This window comes from Lingula anatina, chromosome 1, assembly GCF_051362555.1.
Source record: "Lingula anatina isolate TDL-2025a chromosome 1, LinAna3.0, whole genome shotgun sequence".
Lineage (NCBI taxonomy): Eukaryota > Metazoa > Brachiopoda > Lingulata > Lingulida > Lingulidae > Lingula > Lingula anatina.
The window spans coordinates 14,550,784-14,572,949 of record NC_141767.1 but is presented as its reverse complement, the minus strand read 5'-3'; the positions used below and the strand labels follow the sequence as shown (position 1 = coordinate 14,572,949).

General features: G+C 35.8%; 2 protein-coding genes across 6 annotated transcripts in view; one reads left to right on the top strand and one right to left on the bottom strand.

Moving 5' to 3' along the window:
- Positions 1-6,463: 6,463 nt before the first annotated feature.
- LOC106179821 (uncharacterized) lies at positions 6,464-8,350 on the top strand. Its single transcript, XM_013563596.2, has 3 exons — positions 6,464-6,669; positions 7,005-7,462; positions 7,853-8,350. The coding sequence occupies exons 1-3, from the start codon at positions 6,576-6,578 to the stop codon at positions 7,958-7,960; spliced, it is 660 nt and encodes a 219-aa protein (XP_013419050.1). The 5' UTR covers positions 6,464-6,575; the 3' UTR covers positions 7,961-8,350.
- Positions 8,351-9,062: 712 nt separating this feature from the next.
- Positions 9,063-22,166, bottom strand: part of LOC106179819 (focadhesin) — a 77,090-nt gene continuing 63,986 nt past the window's right edge. For all 5 annotated transcript variants that reach the window (XM_086999896.1, XM_086999897.1, XM_086999892.1 and 2 more), the window contains 23 exons: positions 21,843-21,977; positions 21,461-21,602; positions 20,843-21,031; positions 20,244-20,458; positions 19,420-19,514; positions 19,072-19,113; positions 18,021-18,243; positions 17,320-17,592; positions 16,779-16,849; positions 16,161-16,305; positions 15,675-15,794; positions 15,130-15,252; positions 14,815-14,892; positions 14,207-14,387; positions 13,772-13,852; positions 13,210-13,329; positions 12,874-12,986; positions 12,107-12,355; positions 11,244-11,449; positions 10,607-10,778; positions 10,182-10,403; positions 9,780-9,855; positions 9,063-9,555 (listed from right to left, as the gene is read on the bottom strand). In XM_086999896.1, coding sequence (XP_086856022.1) covers positions 9,476-9,555; positions 9,780-9,855; positions 10,182-10,403; positions 10,607-10,778; positions 11,244-11,449; positions 12,107-12,355; positions 12,874-12,986; positions 13,210-13,329; positions 13,772-13,852; positions 14,207-14,387; positions 14,815-14,892; positions 15,130-15,252; positions 15,675-15,794; positions 16,161-16,305; positions 16,779-16,849; positions 17,320-17,592; positions 18,021-18,243; positions 19,072-19,113; positions 19,420-19,514; positions 20,244-20,458; positions 20,843-21,031; positions 21,461-21,602; positions 21,843-21,977 — 3,351 coding nt within the window. In that variant the 3' untranslated portion in view covers positions 9,063-9,475. The remainder of the gene's footprint in view (positions 9,556-9,779; positions 9,856-10,181; positions 10,404-10,606; positions 10,779-11,243; positions 11,450-12,106; positions 12,356-12,873; positions 12,987-13,209; positions 13,330-13,771; positions 13,853-14,206; positions 14,388-14,814; positions 14,893-15,129; positions 15,253-15,674; positions 15,795-16,160; positions 16,306-16,778; positions 16,850-17,319; positions 17,593-18,020; positions 18,244-19,071; positions 19,114-19,419; positions 19,515-20,243; positions 20,459-20,842; positions 21,032-21,460; positions 21,603-21,842; positions 21,978-22,166) is intronic.

Here is a 22,166-nt window from a genome sequence, read left to right as displayed (position 1 = left end):
CCCTTGCGACCGATTAATAAAAGAGAATGAGTTAGAGTGGCCATATCTTCGAATGATGTAATCTATGCAGGTGTATGAAAGAATGGTGTTATTTGTTAGCGGGTCAATGAAATGACGCTAAACATTTTCACAAAGACGTAATAAGATGGACCATTTGTAAAACGAAGTGTAGGAAAATACAACTGGAATCGATTGTAAACTTATGATAAAGTATGAACAGGCGTTAATGATGGAGTTTGTGACGTCGATGATTTGCGCCACGCTTCCGAATGAAATATATTTTGCAGGAAATGTGACAGAATCGATTATATCGTATTTGCTTTTTCAATATAAATAATCTTTATTGAGCACTAAAATGTGTACAAGTTACATTTTACAGGCTCTCTACTCTAATGATAATAACTTTATAACAAATATACAAAACTATACAAATACTTATAATATAATAATAATAATTTATTCGAGCATTAAATGTAACAGTTACATTTGTTAGCCCTCTATACTACAAATAGATAAATAAATAAATAGATAGATATCACTATGGATTACTACTAATACAGTGATTAAAAATACTTTTTACAATTGTAAATAGGTCAATACACTGGGAGAACACACATTTTACTTTTATAGGCTTATAGCTATATGTATCTAATGTGGCATGCTTATGGTACATATAATATAGCAGGAAGAGACTACTTCAGTGTGGCAGATGCTCATTTCTTTTCGAAATTGCCCTCTGGATGTATTTACCAACAGCGTGCAATATTCTTTCTCATTTTCTGGGCTTATGGAATGATTACTGGGAAGTAGCACAGAAAAAACGACAATTGCTATTGATGGGTGTATCGTTTTTTCAAATTAAAGTTTTTTTAAAGTAATCTATATGTTCTAAGTTTACTGTAGTCAATATATATATATATATTACGTCAGAAATTGCGTTCAGTAGCTTTCATTCTAGTTATTTGAAATAAGTTTCCCACGCTCAAAACTGAAAAGATCAGTCCTGTTTCCGCTTTATTTAGAGTATGGTATGACAAGAAAACAAAAAGTTGTTTGCGTCGCCTTTTTTGATTGCTTTGCACCCTGCTTGGGCGCGTCTTCACAGCTTCGTCGTTACTCATCACTAATTAAGTGTTAATGAATGGCGGCTTTGTGGGATTGTGTAACTTGATGGACAGGGACGAGCTTCTGGAAAATTAACACTTGCGTTTAAATGACATAGGTACTGGTATCCAAGAATTTACGTGCAACTTGAACGCTTTTCCATATCTTCCGCAGCAGCTAATTGCCTCTTCTAACAACAGCTTAAAATCGGTGTATATTACCAGGTATATTCTACTTTGTTTTCAGCTGTTGTTGGAACAGCCTATTGTTATAAGAATAAGGGGATCAGAAACATAGAAAGGGACGATAATCAACAAATTGCCAGAGTGAAAAATTAAAAACTCACTTACCCCCCCCCCCCCCCCCCCCGGAAACGCACGTTGGACAAATAAGGTGATCTTATCTAACTATCATTAAGTCCAGGTGTCAACGGTCAAGTACATGTACCTACGGCTACTCAGTAATTAAGCTTCTGGTGCCTTTCACGGATTTATCTGATCATCAATCTACTCTACCTGCGTCAGTCTTATCGATTTAATCAGAATCCGAAGGTAGGCGGAACGTGGGCTACCAATCAACAATTAATCCTAGACTTGCCTAATATTGATTGAGGTACCCGGGGTCTTACTGCGGATCGTTTAAGATGAGGCGCACCAGTAGCCGTGTAATGTTAATTGGCTTAGCCAGAGTCAAAATGAACGTACGGAGTTCGATAAAATATGATTTCAATCAACATAATAATATTTTAGCGATCCTACAGTAAGATTATGCGTGATCTTGGTGCGAAAAACACATTAAAATTTGTAGCACACAACGGTTATAACTCTAAATTGAGTTTTAATACACATTCGTCCTCGATAGGTCTTACTTTTTAATTTTTACTAGATTACCTAAGCCGAGTTTGCATCCGTTGCATTATTGTCTATATTTTGATTTTTAAAGCAGAAATATTGATAAAATCTCAAAAAGAGAAAACGACAATATGAACTAATAAGGCGACAAATAACCCTTAGTAAAATCTCATTAACAAGATTAACAAAGCAGCTAAACCTAGTTTAAACTCAGGCAAACAATCACCATCTTTCTGATCTTTTCCTTGATCCATATTTGTTTCTTGCTTCAAGCTCGTTTTTTTCTTTACACGGTATCTCTGTTGTTCACAAAGTTTTGAACTTATTTTACAGGTGTGGTTCGTATTCTTCCAAGACAAATGAAATGGGAATAATTAAATGTGCCTGTTCACAGTACTGTACAATACTATATTGATTTAGTGATAACTGGTCATTTTACCAAACTGTTATCAACATTGAAAGGTATCTACTATTGCTGTATGATTCATAAGATGGGCATTTCGCTGACCAACTCAGGCTGATTTTCATCTTTTGCCCTTAAAAGAGACAGGTAGTGAAAATAAATAGGATACTGTCGTTAAGATGCATCTCACCTGCATATTAAGAGAATGTATATTGTGTAACATTATATAAGTATAATTTTTTTTCTCTCTTTCATTTACTTACTATCATTACTATCTTTTCGTATGTATAATGTATAGTAGTTAGAGAGCCTCTAAATGTAAAAACATTTCAGTGCTCAATAAATTATTATTATTATATTATTATTATTATTATTAAAAAGACAACTTTTGCACAATGTTAACTGATCTTTGTTGCTTGCGAAAAGTATTTGTTCGAAACACAAATAAAACAGACTCAAGTTTAGGAAGGCGTCCATGCGAGAACGAAGATAGGAAAACAAAAACTAGTGTACAGCAAAACATGGCACAAGAACAGCCTACACGTCAAGTGTAAAGAAAATTAAAATTTCTCCACGCTTATACAGAAACCTCATTTCATTTCCACGTATAAGACTTATCTTTCAAAAGACGTCAAATATATTTTCCTTTGTAAAATTAACACCTACAATTTTTAATATCGATTGTTAGAATAAAAATTTCAAATTGATATGTCCCTACGTATTTGTTAGCATGTTAAAAATTATAAATCTCTTTCCCACGGTCAGAAAAGGAAAAGAACAGTTAATTTCCGCTGAGACCTTTTCTCCATTTTAAAGTTAATAATCTTTTATTTATTTATCTATATAATTATTGACCTAGCCGAGATGATTGCTACATTGCAAGCATGAGTTAGGCCATGTTGCGTAACCCGTCTGTTTCGTATTAAACGAAATGGAACGGATCAGGATGAGAGCAGCACCCTGAAAATACAATTTTTTAAATCTTGCCTACAAATGAGAGATTTAAAAATGACTTTTTTTAAAATAGCTATAAGAAATTTTGTTAGTATTTTAAAATGTTACACTTATTCCATCATATAAACTCTCCTGCAAAGTCCGTATGAATCAAACTGTAGCTTATCCCAATCCTCTGGTACATTGATGAAGTAAACTGCTTCTCATTTGATACAATAATCAAGGAGATTTTCTTCAAAATTAAAATTGTCAGTAATTTGCCAATACGTGTCTCGGTCTATTTTTTTACCCCCCTCCCCCTTTGTCAAAATTGTGACAAATCTAATATTGCCTTACATATTTTATAAATCAACGTTAAGTTAATCTTGTTTCTTTGCACGTAATATCTATCTCACACATGCCTTCAGGGGGGAAGGGGGGGGCATATATTGCTTCTTCCATCATGGTCTTTAATTTTTTTTTTAAAGAAAAATATATGCATACGCAAGGTGTGCAACATCATTAACGGCTTTACAATCACAATGAGCAACATGTTTCAACATCCTAATCTCAAGGCATCAAACTGTATTTGTTTCAGGGGGTCACAGAAAATAAAATCATGATATTTTCCCCCTTTCACAAAATTACACAGTATATGCTAGATACTAACTGTAAACATGATAAAGCAACATATTTAACAGCAGGTATTTCAAAAATTTCGAGGAGCATCTAGTCTACCTTGTTTACACCATGGAAGTATATGAATATACTTCCAAGTACTTCCATGTTTACATACACCGCAAATTGAAGGAACCTAATATAACAGGTGTCTCTTTCAAGGCAGTAAATTTATTACTTGTTCATCCTTATATCGAACTTTCATTAGCGTCCGTTATACAACTTCTCTTTATTGATCACTAGATGATTGACAAGTGCAAGCCAATTAACAGAATCTTTATTGTTAAACCACGGCCATCTTAAACTGTTTGGGTAGGAACATGGAGTAATAAGTAACTTGATTAGAGGGGGGTAGTATGTGTTTTCTAGTCTGTATTTTTATAACCTCTGAAATTACGCCAGGTGAACCACTCGGGGTACAAATTTATTTCCTATTGTGTAAAGCCTAGCGTACATGTATATGTGGTGGTCTACTCATTGCAATATCAGGCTCTGTCGAAGCTGGGGGGGGGGGGGTGATGATGGGACGAACGAACCACCCTTTTGGCGGGGAAAGGTCCACTCTGAGTAAAATGTGATCTTGGTACACGAAGCTTTATTTATTTGTTTATTTTATTTATTTATTCTTTTGTGTAGAAGATCCTCCTTTGAAATTGGTGGTTAAGGGTAGAATTGTCTTGAGGATCTTAAAATCTCTACATGGTCCCTCCTTCGGTATCGCATTGAAAAAAGATTACATGGGTATGTTAAAATGGTGCGTCGAAGACACGTGTTCACTCTCGTTTTCCATCGTATCAGACATGGGGAAAGTGACCAAGGAGTCCTATAAATACTCTCAATCTGGGCAACAGATTGCTTTATCGCCTGAAATTCCCAGACATATTCCTGGCCTGTTCTTGAGAATTTCTCTCACGCCCAGAGAGAATTTTTGCATGGAATTTATTTCATCATCAGCTGGCCTCTACCATAGAGTAGGCCCTAAACATGTTTGAGTAAAATATCGCCAGAGCAATGCCGCAGCCAATCAGAGGCAGCGGCTCAACGATACACTCATAATATTTCACGTGTAGCTCGGTGACTCGTATAGTAAGGTTCACATAAAACGCCTTCACATGCAAGGTATAATCATCGGATTAGGGAGTTCACATGTAACTTTACATCACGGAGTTTACATCTAACTATTATTTGAAGTTAAAAATGCCAAGTTAAAAAAGGTTAAAACAAATGGGCAAAGAAACATTCCCAACGAAAAGTAGAACAATGATAAAAACGGTTTAAGAAAAAAATTTACTGAATTTTAACAAAGCACATTTTTGTTGTCTCAAGATAATCACAGCATTTAAGGAATATTAACCTTGCATTTGAAGCATCATTGATAAAATAAAAGTATTTTAAGATCCCTTAATTTACTTTTACTTTGTTCTTCTAGACTGAAAATAAAATTATTTAAATCTACTTGATGCAAACATTCCCGTAGCTTTCTTTTACATGCACACAAGTATGCTCTATACAATTAATAAATCATAATTTCTTGATATGTTTTCATATCAATGTATTCTACCCTCCAAGATGGTACATTAGCACATTCGGCACATTGCATAATTATAATAATAATAAATAGTAATAATGATAATAAATTCACTAAAATTAATTGAAATGATATCTATGATATATACTTCTCCTAAAACCCCTATTGAGAATGGTTAGTGCCCACACTGTAATGAAATTGAAACAGATATTTATTTTTACTGAAATGTGAAGAACATAGTGACGGAAGAAAAAGACTCATGATACCTACTGAGCAGAAAACAGATCATGAAAAACTCGAGTGGCTGCTCAGTCCAAAAAGTGAAACATGCGTAAGAGCCTTATGTATATAACTGAAAGTTTGAAAAAAACGATACTCCCATCACTAGCAATAATCGTTTTATCCTGTGCTACTTCCCATTAATCATTTCATATGTATTTGTATTTATAAATAAATTAAAATAAAAAATAAAAAAATGATGAAAAATAGAAGAGGGTGGGGGAAAGAGAAAAGTTCCCACGGTCACAGCCAAGCTCACCAGATACATTTCCGTTGTTTTGTGTACCACGACCATTATTTTCTAAACAAGATTTGTTCTTTTGTCTCCTTAGCTGACAAAGTTAAACGCTCCCCCCGAGTGCAAGGGCGCAAAACCTGTGATCACAGAAACACTGTAATTAAAGCGTGCGTCCAGCGTGGCGATTAGAACCAGATAAACATCACTCCTCCTAACTGCACCCGTCCTCCGCGGGCCAGTTAAGATTAACACCCGATAAATAGCTTGTTGACAAACAGCCAGTTAGCAGTAAGTAGAGTACTTTGCAAATGTTTCTTTACTGTGTTTACCGCACTGTTGCGGTCCCACGCCCCGCGGGTAGTGCGTTAATTATGGGGGTGTAATTCATCTGGCTAATTACCATTGGAGGCACTGGGAGCCGATAGTCTGGGTTGGGTATAAAAAATGAGCCGAAATCACTGAATGACAGAAGCCTCCTGTGCCGCATAGAAGTAAGTCAGCCAGAAGACCTAACCCGATAGCGCTCTCTTTTCTGACAGCGCATCTTGCACTTTTACCAGAATGACCAGTGAACAGCAATTAGATTTGAGCCCTACAAATGCTTTACCAGAACTTAGTATTGATTGCCACGACGAAGAAGTTGTCACTTTACTTGGTAAGTTGTATTTGGATGACAATTAATATTTTGCACGGACGCAATAATTGAATATGTCGTGATCTTCACGATACTTTTTTTATTCGCTTTAGAGATGGTGGATTTTCTCTGTGTTAATTATTCGACAAATTGAACAAAACGAAGCAAAATAAGCATTCAACAGTGTTGTCGCTTCCCTTCGTGATTGGTCAGTAGCAATTCATTTCAGCAAAATGCTAAGCCACATATTCATCGAGTTAATGTAAACAAAACTGATATCTTTTCATAATTATTTTCTGTGTATATTTTTAAACGCTTCAACATACAAGGTCATTTATTCTCCTATTCAATTTCAGCATCCTTAGCGTGGGACGTAGACGTGATTGCCAGTTGCCTGCTTTCACCCACTTCTCTCCTCCAAGGAACGCCTGCGTCATCGTCCACGCCCCAGGTCCTCTGGGGAGACCCCGACGCAGAGAACAACATGCCCGAGAGCTTCGACGTAGCACCACTCCAGTTCTCCTTCCCTTCCCTGGATCCCAGCGTCGACATGAACAACAATGACATCAACGCAGATGAAGTCTCCAGCATGCCCGTCGTCCCACCGCCGCCACCACCACACCGTGCAGCGATAAATACACAAGAAGAGTTCCTTGCGTCGCTGCAGCTCCAGCCTTCACTGTCTGCCCCAAAGACAACAGTTCATACTTCTCCCGTTACACAGAACACGAAGAAGAGACCCAATCCTACCTCAATGCCTGTCAAGACCAAGAAGCGTGCCAAAATCGCGGAAAAGAAATTGAAAGGACAAAAGGTGAGGCATTATTAACATCGTGAAAATGTGACCAGGTTAAATTCCTAGTCAGTGCGATCAATCTTGCTCAGCCTTATGGTAATACAGTTTCTAGTAATCTAATATCTAATATTGATAAATTTATGGCCAAAATTGAAAAAATACATTTTTAATAATTTTCCCCCATTTTTATCTTTGTTATATCCATTATCGTAATATCAGACATAGCTATTTCAATAAATCAAATATCAGCTACGGTGAAATTTCTTTTCACAAATTATTTTTCAGCTCGATCAACATCAACACCATAGTTTATTTCCTTTTCAGTATTCTAGATTGCGACTAAAAAGCACGCACAGTGAAAGTGTCTTTTAAATCATAAATTTACATTTTTTTATTTTTTCTTTTCAGAAAATGGGAAGAATCGACGTTTCAGCTCTGCGAAACCGCATCCTCTACGATATGGCCACGACGTCACACTGTCTTCGTTTGGACATGGAAACATTCGCTCGCACTTAACTTCGGGCCATACGATTGAAAACTTCTATAACAAACTATTTGGTTGATAAATGTAAATAACGTCTCCTCACAGATTGTGAATATGTAATTAATATTTATGGTGTAAAATAGGGAAATCAGTTAACGCTATTGTATGAAAGATTAATGTTTCCTGTGTTGAATGAATATAACGTAAAGCCACATAATTGCCATATGTAAAGTGTGTTTTCATTGTAAGATATTGTATACGAAAAGTATTTAACCTATAGTCTAGTATGTAAACGCTCCACAAAGTGCCAAATTTTGTACATCTTTGTAAATATCCATCTCTTGTAAATATAGTTGTCCTTAACATCTTTTGTGAACATTTTTTCAATGACTCGAGAAATAAAAGCTACATTTTGTAACCATTTTCTGTCGTTTCATCAAATACATTGTAAACAATCAGACTTTTAGCAAGTTCATTATCTAAAATTCTTTTACCTTTCATTAAATCATTTGAAAAAAAAATGTAAAATGCCACAACGTAACAGTCTCTTACACTAACAACCAAGTTTTCATTTTATTACTTCAATTCCACAATTGAATAATAATCGTTCGGACTTGTACAAATGGCTTTCCGTGGAAGAAAAAAATCCATCAAAATCGGTTGCGGGAATCACTATTTCTTCATGAAAACGTAAGTCAACACATGGTCCATGATCTCTGAAATTTGCAATGAATTTCTGCGGTATTGTCTTTATCACTGTCGCGATACTTGTTCTCAGAGAAGGTAGAGTACAGAAAAGTTTATATGCACACCAACGTTTGCTTTTTACTGAACCTGAGTGTTTTTTGGTGACAACCTTAATTCAGTTAACTGTTCTTTAAATCTGGAACCATCACAAAATTCCACCACTAGCTTTTTGGCTTGATATTAATAAATAATAAGTAAGTGACAATCACTTTTCATAACATTTTCTGTACAAAAAAAGCTTATTTGTGCCATTTGCAACATGAATTTTAAGCCCTTCACATTATCACATATAGTTCAAAGAAAAAAATTAATATAATAGAAGATAAACTTCATTTAATCCATTATGGACCAGATAGGATATTTCATGAAAAAGCAAAAATATCGGCATTTGAATCATGATTAAAGTATGTATTTTAACCAAGTTAATCATCACATTAACATGATAAAGAAACTGCAGCAAATTGTAATTGTGGCATGACAATTACTTATGATATTAGCACATAGCATAAACACCACAGAAAATCTGTTAATAAAGTCAGTCTCTGCTGTAATTCTGATATCAACCAAGCTATAAAACACATCATTTCATGTTCAACTGGACTATTAGACAACCTATTTATCTTCGACCAAAGTAGACTAATATTATGGTTGAAAACTGCATTCTGAAAAAATCTGTCGATCTGTCAAATAGAAATCCAACTTTCAACAAATTTTTCATGAGCCATGAAATCAGTCCACTATTGCCTGTCCACATTAGTATGTCAGTCCTAATATATGTGTATCCCAATCTCTGGTCACTGCTATGGCTCAACACTGACCACTTGTGTCCAAACAGTGGCCTTCTTATATTGTGGTGTGTGGCGCAAGGAATATAAAGATGCTGCAAAAATAAAGATAAAGACAAAATCAGTATTTGTAAATTAATAATTCATCGCTGTAAAAAATAATTCCTTTCTTGGCACTGTGTAATTCATTTATATGATAATTAATGTTGTAATCAGTTAACTGTATTTTTTCAAGCATTCTAACATTTAAGACATTTAACATTACTTGATTCTGAAAAAAAAACTTGACATTTTCAAAATTTCAATAATTTTTTCTCACCTTGAATACAAGTTTTATAATGTTGATGAAGGTGGTGTTTGCATGTTCTGTGTGTGGCCAGCAGCCAGTCTATCACCTGATAGGAGACAAATAAGAACATCAAATATATTTATTATCAATGGATAAACACACAATACCACAAATACTGAAAACAGATTTAAATAGATGAAGTAGTCAATTTTACTGCTAACCACTTTATAGCAAATCAGATTTTTTTAAACACTGACCAAAACTAATCAACAAATTAATGTACACACACATATGCATGCATATACATACACAAGTGTGCGCGCACGCACACGCACACACACACACACACACACACACACACAACAGAAACAATGGAGACATGGTCATTCACTACTACATAATTCTGAAAAAAAATACAAAGAACAAACAAACCGGGTCAGTGATCTGATCCCATGGTGGCAGCTCCAGTAACCTTGGCAACGCAGCAGGGAGATGCATTAACAACTGAGACCCCATCAATCCTAGATCTACAGTACACACTGCGCTGACCTTCACCTTGGCAGGGGACAAGCCAATGAGAAGAGCCGTTTCTGCTGCACAAGGAGACCACAAGGACACTGCGGCAGAAAAAGTGCAAAAACAACGTCTCACAGCCTAGAAATTAAGATAATATATATCACTGAGCAATTTAAGAACAACGTAAGATAATTATGGTAAACCAACTTTCTCCAACAAAGATATTAAGAAATAATCCCACTAGTTGTCAATTTTGCTGCAGAATTAATCACATACAACTGTATTGAACTTTACATCAGGAGCTGTAACTGAAAAACATCTCAATGCTGAATTAAACAAACCTCATTGAACTGGTCTCTGTCTTCTTCTCCTGTCTGTTGTGACCACTTGATGATCAGGGTCTTCATGTGGCCCATGTACTCCAGCAGCCAGTGTAGTCTCTGTGGTGCCCCAACACTGTCCACACAGTGCCACAGACACCAGGCCAGCATGCTCAGAGCTGCAGGGACACAGCTGTGAAATAAAATATATTTAACAGATTTTAAAAATCAAAGTGCTGCAAAAAATCTATTTATGCACCCACAAACACTGATTAACCAAAACAATTATTTTCAGGAAGGAAAAAAAAAAGATAAGACGTAATGCTTATAATTATTATCCTTATACATGTAAAAATATATATTTTCTGCATTGTTTTTCATCAAAACATTTCAGAATCTAATTCTTACAAAGCCCTCTACTTTCAAATTTCATAGAAAATGCTACATACTACAAATCAATGCAACTTGATAAATTATGCTATAATTATAATATTCTTTACTAACAACCACATCATCAAAATAATTGATTGCATTCTTTGACTATAATGTTGTCTAGCCTTATAGAAAATGCACAGGAAAAGAAGAAGAAAATTTAATCTAAGATTTAAAGACCTGTTTGGGTGTGCGTCAGGTGAAAACTCAAAGCTTTCCATCTAACCTTTCAGCAGCCGTTAGCACGGCATCCACGCAGCTGTTGATTAGGGTTAATGGCTGGTGACCCCAAGCCACCATGACACATCTTACAAACACTCCCTTCAGAAACCCAGCAGCAGACGACACCTCTAGGTCATGTGATGTGATCTTGTCAAATAGTGCATCAGGGACATTTTGGAGACATTCACAAACATGACACCATATTGCTATCTGAAAAAATAAGGATCAAATAATCAACATTTCTTGTCACATACTAGGTATTACAGCCTTTAAATGATCATTGTTGTGCCTATTGCCTTTTATTTTCCAATAACCCTGAATTAAATTGCTTTCTGTGTCTTAATTTTCAAAAAATAAATAAATAAATAAATAAATAAATAAATAAATAAATAAATAAATAAATAATAATAAAATAAAATGATAATAATAATAATAATAAAATAAAATAAAATTGAATTTCACCATATGGAGAAAACCACCCATCCTAGATACATCACCAACCCTAGAGGAGGATTTAGGTCATCTACTGGGTCTTCTGGGAGATGGTCAGATTTTCAAGTTTCCATTGACGAATACATGTGTACTGTATCTATTTTTTTTCTGTCAGAAGACGATCCAAAATGGAGGACGGATCAACAAAGATCATTTGGAAAACTGTCAGAAACAGGGGCGTTTCCAGAGCTATTTTCTGACAGTCTTCCAAATTATCTTTGTTGATCAATCCTCCAATTTTGACCATCTTCCAACAGGAAAAATTACATACCTATCTATGTAAACTTGAAAATCTGACCGTCTTCTGGAAGACCCAGAAGACAGCCTAAATCTGCCCCTGAGCAAATATCTCTGGATCTGGCCCTGAACCCTCACCTCATTGTTATCCACACAACCATACACATACTCTAGCAACTGATACAGCAGGAGGTTGACAGCAGGTGGATGGTCCATGTTGAGAGCTTTCCTCAGTCCCTGCAGTACCATGACACAGCCCTCAGTACCAGCACTGTCTGTGTGGAATGGCTCCTTGAATACCTTGTCTAACACCTGCTGCAGTTTGGTCACTGAGGCACCTTTACTTAACTCAGGCAGGCACTGGTAGAGGGTTGCTCTGACAGGAACCTATAATAGAAGACATACCAAATGTTTAATTGGTTATTAACACCAGTGGATTGGGCCCGTATGCTGGAGTTGAACCTCAAAAGTTAAGTTAAACACTGCTATCTTTACAGACTATTTCTACTTCCAAGTATGATAAATTATGAAGCTTAAAATATTTATATATGCTCATCATTTATTTTAATGAACAATGTTGTGATGACAATAATTAAAATATGATTAAAGGCACATTCAGATTCACACTAGCTGACTAGCTGGAAAGATCCAGGGGACTCTCGCTGAAGTGCAATCAGTGGAATCAGCTTAATCAGCACACATTATTTAATTACTCCCTACCTGATGGAAGAGGTGTGTCAGATAATTAAGCTGATTCCACTGATTGCACTTTAGCAAGAATCCCAGTCAAAGTTGGACCGACCCAGCTAGTACAATGTGTGAATCTGAATGACGTCTAAGATTAATCTGTGAAGGTTAACCGCAGAACAAAATTATCAAATACTTATCATTAAAAACAGACATACAGGCAGGGTATCATAAAGAGGACTTGTAGACCAGGCAGTCAGAAACAAGGTTGCATTGGCAGATGTACCACACTGGGAGGCAGCTACTTTTAGGCAAAGACTCTTTACAGTATCTGAAAATGGTAGGACAAGATTTTTTTGTACACTTTTAAAAATAACTCTGATTATCTTAACAGTATCTGAAAATTGAAAGACAAAATTGTACAGTATGTTAGGAAGTTTAAGTCATCATTTAGTTGGCAAAAAATATTTTTTAAAATATGTAAGTCTCGCAACAAATTTGTTGAATGCATTTTTGTTGTCCTAGAGGTTACCTCTTAAACGGCATGATCTTACCATCTGGCAGTCTCATCAGTGGGGACAGTATTCCTGGCCAGTTGATAGGGGGCAGCACTCTCTTGGAACCTTCCAGTAAACTTTGTAGAGAAACTATCACTGCCTCAGGTGCTATGGTAGCTGAAATTGAAATCATCATTAAATTATGGAAAAAAAAATCTCCAAACTGGTCAATTCCCATAAAAAAGGAATTTCTGTTTATACCTCTTTGCTCTCTCGTGAACCTAGGGCCCAAAATATAGATTTATCTTCTATCCTAACTTGAACATTTTATTTAATGACAGGGGCGGATTTAGGCCGTCTTCTGGGTCTTCCGGAAGACGGTCAGATTTTTAAGTTTACATTTACGGGTATCTAATGTTTTCTGTCGGAAGACGGTCAAAAATGGAGGATGGATTAGCAAAGATAATTTAGAAGACTGTCAGAAAATATCTCTGGATCCGCCCCTGAATGAGGCAAGAAAAGAAGGGTAAAAACAAATAATTGGTGCTCATATCAAGTTGGGAAAACAAATGAACAAAGAAACTTATGTTAAAAATGTTGCAGTTGTATTAACATTTACCAAATTTTCCAGCTTCTAACAGCAGATCCACCAGGGGTCTCAATATGCTGGTCTCTGGGAAGTAGCTATAGTTGGATGGGACTGAGTAAATGAGAAAAATGAAGACTACAAATTTCAAATTTCTGTAAGAGAAAAAATTACTCACTGTAAAATATACAGTTTAATCTTTTCCTCTATTTATATAAAACATGCATCCTGTAATTAACCTCTAAAGAACAAATTCATTAATGTTTCAAAATTCTTGAAAAAATGATGAATTAAAAGGTCAATTACAGTCAATTACAAAGATTAAACTACTGAAACTGGTAATGTATTTGAAATTTGAGAGAGACTAGAACACTGTAGAAAAAGTAAACACATTTTACAGAGAACATGGTAAAACAAGACATTTTTAATAAAAAAAATTCCTCATTCCAGTTTACCGCAGATCCTTACCACTTGTGGCAGTGTCTGTGGACCCCGTGGAGGACAAGTAGAGAGCCCCTAGCTGGCAAGCTATGTGACTTTGCAGGGAAAAATCTGTACTTGATGAGTAAAGGATGGTTGCAATCTTAATGACATGGTTCATGTTTAAGTCCAGAGTTCTTTTAGAACTTCCAGTCTGAGATGAACCCAGCTGGAATAGAACAAAACATTATTTATTAATGCTGCCAAAATGCAGAGGAATCTACATAAAAACATGACCTAATATTGGGCTGATTATTTCACCAAATAAACTTCTTCCTACTTGCCTCCAAACAAAGAACATGTAAATTTTGGTCAAAAGATAATGTAGATGCTCTGACCAATAGTTACATGCAGTTTGATTGGTCAGAAGGTACAAACTTGGCTTCACTTTACAAATACAATGCTACATGTACATGTACTGTACCTGGAGAGCATTCACCAGTATATGCACTGAAAATCATGTGTAAATGCTTGCACCATCCATGAACGTGCACAAAATTATTTAAATACTAAAATATACTTATAATAATCCATAAAATATATTATGATAACAAGAGAATATAAATCATAAACCATCATTGATCTAATAAACTTACATTCACCGTTGATGACTCAGATCCACACAAAGTAAGCAAAGCACTAATGGCTGCAATCTGTTTAGAAACTGGAGCTTCCTGAAAATAAAGTCATAAATGTACAAAAAAAGTTTCAAAATTCAAAGTTATTAGGAAACTTTCAAAGTTACAATGGGAAACTTTAACTAATTGGTAAGTATACAGCAATTCTACTAAACTTAAACACATTTTCATTTCATACATTTTACAAGATTCAACTAATGAGCCTATTTTACAAAAAATCTGACATTAAACAAGAAAGAATTCAAAACTAGAAGTAAATCTGAATGTACTCACAGTTTTATCAAGAACATTAGTCCAGGTAATTTTGAGATCCTCTGAGAATTTCTCTACCCCAGGAAAATCCAACTGGTGTAGGCTATAAGCAAGGAGAGCTGATGCCAATGACAACCCAATACTCTGAAACGATAATTAAATATTTAAAGTCATTTATAGTATGGCACTCATGTTGAGGGACAATTTGGAGTCTGACAATTAATTGTCACTGAGACCTTCAATGTGCCATTCTTTAAACAAATAAATTGGATTATACTGGAAAGAATCTTTGATTTATGAGAGCAAACAGAGCAGGTAGAAAAGTTCCAATGAACAGATTTGACATGTTTTTTTGTTGAGAATCACTGCAACCAGTTTATACATCATCTCACAGTAGACTAAAGTAAAAAAATCATCATTTGCACTGGTGAAATGACTCAGGAAAAGTTGTCAGTGCTATTCATGTTTTAATTTTTACACTTTCACTTTTAGTTCTTACTATCAATTTGTCACTCTGACACAAAGCAGAAGAACACACACAAGACCAGTGTACAACAGAAACATACCTGGGGTGTTTCCATGGCCAATTTACTGAGCCTTTCCATCATTTCTGTCACCCTAGGCACATCCAAGATGGCAGAACTGTAGCCTGCTGCACTGATGTAGGCCAGAGATACAGCCAAGGCCTAAATACAGAACCAGTCAACATCATTAGATCAATTTTTATGCCAGAATCAATCATTAAATATCATCCCATTTGATATAAAAAGTGTAACTTTGCAAAAGTGGCTGTGCAATCAAATTAAATCAACTGATGTATACATTTTTTTTACTTCAGTTCTCAATCATTATGTTATGATTATCATATTTTCACAGATAATCATGAAATGTCATGAAACATGAAAAAATCAACACATAAATTAAAAAAAACTCAGTTTGGTTCAATTCAACTTCATCATCAGTTTTAAATCATCTTAAAACATGAAAGTAATCAATTCCAAACTTGAAGATAATAAACTCTACATGCAAAGTTGCACATTGATAAATCTCACCTGGTATTTTTCAGTGGAAGCCTCCATTTCTACAAGAGCATCTTTGAGGACATCAAATGTATAGGAAACTTTGGCCCTGGACTCTGCCTTCCCATCTGAACACAATGCACTGATGGCTTGTCCTATTCCCAGGAGACTCCCAGTCCTTCAAGACATAATAATAATAATAATAATAATAATAATAATAATAATAATAATAATAATAATAATAATAATAATAATAATAATAATAATAGTTATTATCACTATTATGGTGCTAGTGCATTTTAGGCCCCTTTTCACATCAAGCAGTACAGTTTTCTGGCTTTTATGCAAAACAGTCACCAAAATATATGCCTCATCATTCACAAGGTCAGTTTATTGTTACAGTTATAATTTTGATTGGTACATAGGGTTTGTTGAAGAAAGTAAAACCCCCAAGAGCATAATAACACGTTAGGAACAATTTAAATGCTGCTGAACAGAAAACTGCATTGAAAAAAAAGTTGACTTAAAGCTAAAAAGCACATTTTCTAGGAAAGTAACAGACATGACTTCTTATGAATTGAAAAAAGCTAACAAGTTATTAATTGTGAAAGTTGTTTCAGACACTTCAGAACAGAAGCTATCATATGTTACCAGTTTTGCACAGCAGGATCCAGGCAGCTTCTTTCCAGTTCATCCAGTGCTCTCCACACTACTATCATGCCCTAAAGTTAGCAATGTCCACTTTCTTTATAATATCTATTATACTAGTTTCATTTTGTTAGGTATAAAAAAAAAGAAAACTTGGCTTTAGTGAACTTGTATATTGGGACACAAATACTGTAAAAGGTGATGAACATTTTGCTTTCGATCAGTACCAGGCTGCAATACTACTTGTCAACCTCGGGTAAAACTTATAAAACAGTAATGACTCAATCTTTTCAATGGGCAAAAATAATCAAACTTTCAGATACATAATTTTATAATCGCAAAAATTAATTTTCTATAGAGCATTTGTGGTGCTTTTACTTAATAGGATAACAATAGAATAGGTTGCTTTTTAATTTTGTTGCTTCCACTCAATAGGAATGTTGTAATTTTAAGTAATTTAGACTTCAAAAATACAGTATCTGTAAGAGTCACAATTGTCTGACATTGATAAAATCGAGTAATTATAGAATTTGCATAACTTTACCTCTGTTCCGGCCATGTCATCAAAGCGTTCCTCCACTAGCCTGGCCAACGTCATGCCCAGCCCCAGACCACAGTGGAACTGAAACATGGCTGACTCCTCTGCCCCTGCTCCACCCGGCAGTCCTACCATTAGGGTCTGGATCACCTGGGTCACCAGATCTAAACTCTTGGTGACAATGACAGGGACAAGCATGGACAGGGCCAGGCAGCCACAAGATCGGGCCAGGAAGCTGGATGTGGATGTGGATGTGGATGTGGAGTCACCTGTGCTTATCTGCAATTAAGTTCTTAGCTGTTTTATGATATTTGATAGTATTTATTGGTGAAGGGACTGCATTTCAAAGGGACAAAGTACTCTGTTTGTTTCATGCACAGCAAAATATTTTCAGCTCTGCAAAAAATTTAAGTAGTTTCAACATGGAGCAAAGCTACATTACATAAAATAGCAAGGACTTTAAAGAAAAAAGGTTAAGGTCCCAACATTATTAACCAATGACTAGTAGTAAATCAAACTTTTAAAATAACAACTGAAAGGTTTAAGTTTTACATTCATAGTGTAAATACAGTAGATCTACAATATTAAAAAACATAACAATAAGTTACAATGATAACAAATATAAAATTACTAAACAACTTCACATAAAAATAATTAACAATCTTATATATCAATTAATGACCTAAAACTCCCATGAAAACACTAACCTGTTTTCCCCAAAATACTCTCCCTTTGGCCTTGTACTTGGTGTCCACCACAGTCATCACAGTGCTGGTGACATTATGGAGCCAGTGAGACTGCTGGATGTGCTGGGACTCTTTGTCACATAGTTTCAGGACACTGTCATCCAGGTGTGATGCATACTTGGTGACTGTCACCGCCAGGGCACTGAGGGCCAGGAGTGCATTGCCCTGAGCCGTGGGGGACCCTCTGAAACAATGACAATAGCTATGAGTGCATTCCCATAGATTTAGATCAATCCATCTAGATCGACCTAACTCCCTGGGGGTTCACGCTTAATTGCTGTAGTTAATTACCTCCTTAAAGCTTTTAGTAGGCGGGACAGACATTTAAGCCGGCTAAGCTGACAGTAATCTAGTGAGACTCCCCACAGAGATAGATCGATCTAAAATCTGTGGGAATGGGGTCTATGGTGAAATAGGTTTTCCATCAACTCTTGTGTAAAGAGGTTAAAAAAAAAGAAAATTGTTTCCTAAAAGGATAAACACATTTTCTACCCATCTGCTTTTTTCGTCAATAGGTGGCATAAGGGACATTTACACCACTTAATTGCAGTGTTGTATTACTGCTAAAAGTATGATTACCAGTGTCATGTTCTGTTGTGCAGTGTTTTGTCTCACCCAAGTAATGTTGTGACATCCCAACTAACACAATCACCTTAACCAATACAAACTTTTCATTTCCCAGATACCATGAACCAGAAATATAGTACAGTTGCCCTTGAAAGTCAAAAGCAGATATGCTAAAAATCACTAAGATACAAAATTTCATATCTATCTAGCAGATAAATATACTTATGTCAAATATTTTGTTTTTCATTAACTTGTTTGTGTATAAAATACATAATCATTCTAATTCAAATATCAGTATCAGTCAACTACTTGTTTATTCTGATACACAACTGCTTCATAATAAATGATTTACATAACAGTTACAAAATAATCATTCAACAAATTTTAGGTACATTTAAATTAATACCCTGTCATATTAATTCATCATAAAGTGAGATAAACGTACCTGGAGGTCTTTTTCAAGATATCTGTCAAACTGTCACGAACCCTGTAAAAAGGAACAGTAATCATAATTCCATTAGTTATCTGAGGAATAAAAAACACTGTTGACAGATTTCTAAGGAAATAGTTTGTATCATGACTCCTCCATTTCCTGTGAAAGAAATTCCATAGACAAACATGACTGTTTAAAGTAAACAACTTCTTTTAATCACACGTGTGAACTTTGGTTTTATAATCAGTCTTGTTTCGTGTAACAATTCATAAATGAAGACATGTAATTGGGAAATTGCAGCTCCAGCTGTCGATATGAGGGTTGTCATTACAAACCAGTACAGAGTAGCAAATCCATTACCACAACCACACAGCAGCCATCTTGGTCTCCTTGTCTTCTGCACTGTCGTCTGCATGACCATGCTGCCACTGAAGTTCCAGCTCTGCCTGTCTTCCCTAAAAGAAGAAGATAAAAACTGCTTTGAAAGAAAAAAACCAATAAATCAAACTACTCATATGTAAATAACTGCACTTCGAAACAGGATGTCAACAGCAAAGCTCCCTCTTAAAATTTAAAAATTTATATGTTTTTACAACAGCACACATTTTTCATGATAGTTTTCATGTATTATACAATTAAATTTATAAATAAAGGGTTGGAACCTAATAATCACAGGACACATACCAAGTACTGGTACTCATTCGCTGTCATCATCAGAAATTACTAGAGCCAAATATAACCTCCCCCACCCTCCCCATAAATCCTAGCATGGCTGATGTCTTACTATGAATCACTTATGAATCACTAAATAAAATCACTTGACACTATAACTTTTGAAAATCCTGGGAAACCCATTCAAAAGCCCACCTCATTGAGTGATTCCCAAAGATACTAGTGATCTACGTGGATCAAACAAAACTCTGCAGGGGCTCTTGCTAAGTGCAATCAGTTTAATTCAATTACACACGTCCTCTTGTATCCAACATACTTGTATAATTACCAGGTTTTCTATATTCTACTTAAAGCAAGGAGGAGAATGCGTGCCTTTCAGTTAAACTAATTGCAGTCAGCGAGAGTCCCTGCAGATTTGTTTCGCTACACTTAGACCAATGGTGTCTATGGGAGTGGGGCCTAAAACCACACCCAACTTAACCTGGTACCAACTTCATACCCAGTGTACCTACCTCTAAACAAGCCATGTATACTCTGTCCATAAAGCTCAGCCAAGCTTTGGGCAGCATCACAGCCCTGTGCCAGTCAGTATGCTGGACAGGGACCTCCTGTAGTAGTCCAGTCAGCATCATCTGGTACATGCGGCCGTGTGTGATAAGATCATGTCTCTTTGGTTTGCCATCTTGTCCCACGTCTACTTGAGGATCAAATGCACTTAAAAGGCTTGCTGAGGAAGATATATAGAACTGTTTGAGTTAAAAGTTTTTTCTTACTATGTATAGCTATAATAACTTTGAATGGCAAAAGGTGCGAAAGGAATACAGTAACAATATGTCCACACTATAAGTTTCATGAATTATTCATGCATGGGCCCACAGGCAATGGGGGAGGGGAGGGAGGGCCAGAAGGTCAAATGAACCACCCTTTTGGACAGGGAGAGTTAAACTCTGAATCAAAATTTGACCTAGGTTCTACATGTATGTACACATTAAGGTAAAAAGCACCATTTTTTCTTTTTTAGAAAAATTTAAAATTCAAATTGCTGACTACATGCGTGTGTGCAGGGTCTCAAGTGTCACATGGACAGAAAACAAAGGAAAATACAACCCACTTGCCAATCCAGCTCGTAGTCCAGGCTGCTTATTGGTCTCGTATTGCTGGAGGAGGAATGCTGGGATACCAAGCAAAGCTTTGGCAGAGCTGCCACTGGGACGCTGCATCTTATCTGCCATGTAAAATGTTCTCCTTGGAATGCCTTCCACCTCTTTTTCTATTAGAACTGACAGGAATGACTGGTAAGCTGAAGAAAAATATGTATGGCTGCATTAGGAAAGTAAAGGTGTCCCTGGGATATACATGTGATGTCAAGAACAGAAACTTCACCTTAGTGACTGGAATTCTGTCAATATTTTATGGCACCAATTTGTCAAAAGGCCACCTAGTTATAGAGCAAAATTTTTATTTTCCAGACAAAAAGGGCTAAATAGTTATTTAAAAACACTCCACTGTTGACATACTGCTGAGTCTACTGCCAATTTGAATCCTTAGTGGCACTCTGTGGCAAAGAGTCAATCAGAAACAATCAGCTTTTGGGTAAGAAGATGCTGGATGCACTTTTTTGTTCATTTACATAGCAAATTTGCACAATATTAAATGTGAAAACATTTTTATCTACCTAGTTGAGCAATTTTTATTTTAATAAAAAAATGTCAAGTAAGTGTCCATATACCATAAACATTTTCTGGCTTCATTCCCTTCAGCAACTTAACGAAGCATTCTCCTGGTATGGACACCATCTCCTCTTGTTGTTCCTGCCCTCTAGAGGCGGCACTGTCACCATCAGCCTGCTCTGACTTAAGACCCTCTGTTATCTTAAAGGTCAACAATTTGAATGAAATTTTAATTTTAATACTTAAATATTAAAGTGAAAGGTAAATGGTGAATCATTATATTTTTGAGATTATAACATCTTACAATCAATATACTGCTGGGGTTATTTTCACGTCTTCAAGCCGAAGCTTCTAAACTTTACATCATACAAATGACCTGTTCTGATGGAAAATTAAATGTAAAATTAAGAATATCTATGTCAGAACATGCAACACAAATACCTCTTGAGGGAGAACCTCAATGGTGAAAGCTTCCGTAGGAAAGGCAGACAGTGCATCATATGCAGCCTTGACCACTTTAAAATCTGAGTGCCCTGTCAGTGACCATAGCAGACTGACCACAGACTTGGAAAATACCTGGAATTTTAAAGGTATCAAAGTGCTTCAAAAATTACACTGAGAGAATCATTTATCTCACGAAATGTTTGTGTAGAGACAAAGCAGCATGAATTCACTGCAGTCTGTGTCAAAACTTCTTCAAGAGATTTATATTTAATCTAGCATTTTATTTTGTGTTGACTCTTTATGTTTCTAAACAAACAAACA

What these genes read in the sequence shown, in the direction of transcription:
- LOC106179821 (XM_013563596.2), top strand. Translation starts at nt 6,576, where the DNA reads ATGACCAGTGAACAGCAATTAGATTTGAGCCCTACAAATGCTTTACCA. An exon ending in AGAAGTTGTCACTTTACTTG is followed by an intron (nt 6,670 to 7,004) that starts GTAAGTTGTATT and finishes ATTCAATTTCAG; the next exon opens with CATCCTTAGCGTGGGACGTA. An exon ending in AGAAATTGAAAGGACAAAAG is followed by an intron (nt 7,463 to 7,852) that starts GTGAGGCATTAT and finishes TTTTCTTTTCAG; the next exon opens with AAAATGGGAAGAATCGACGT.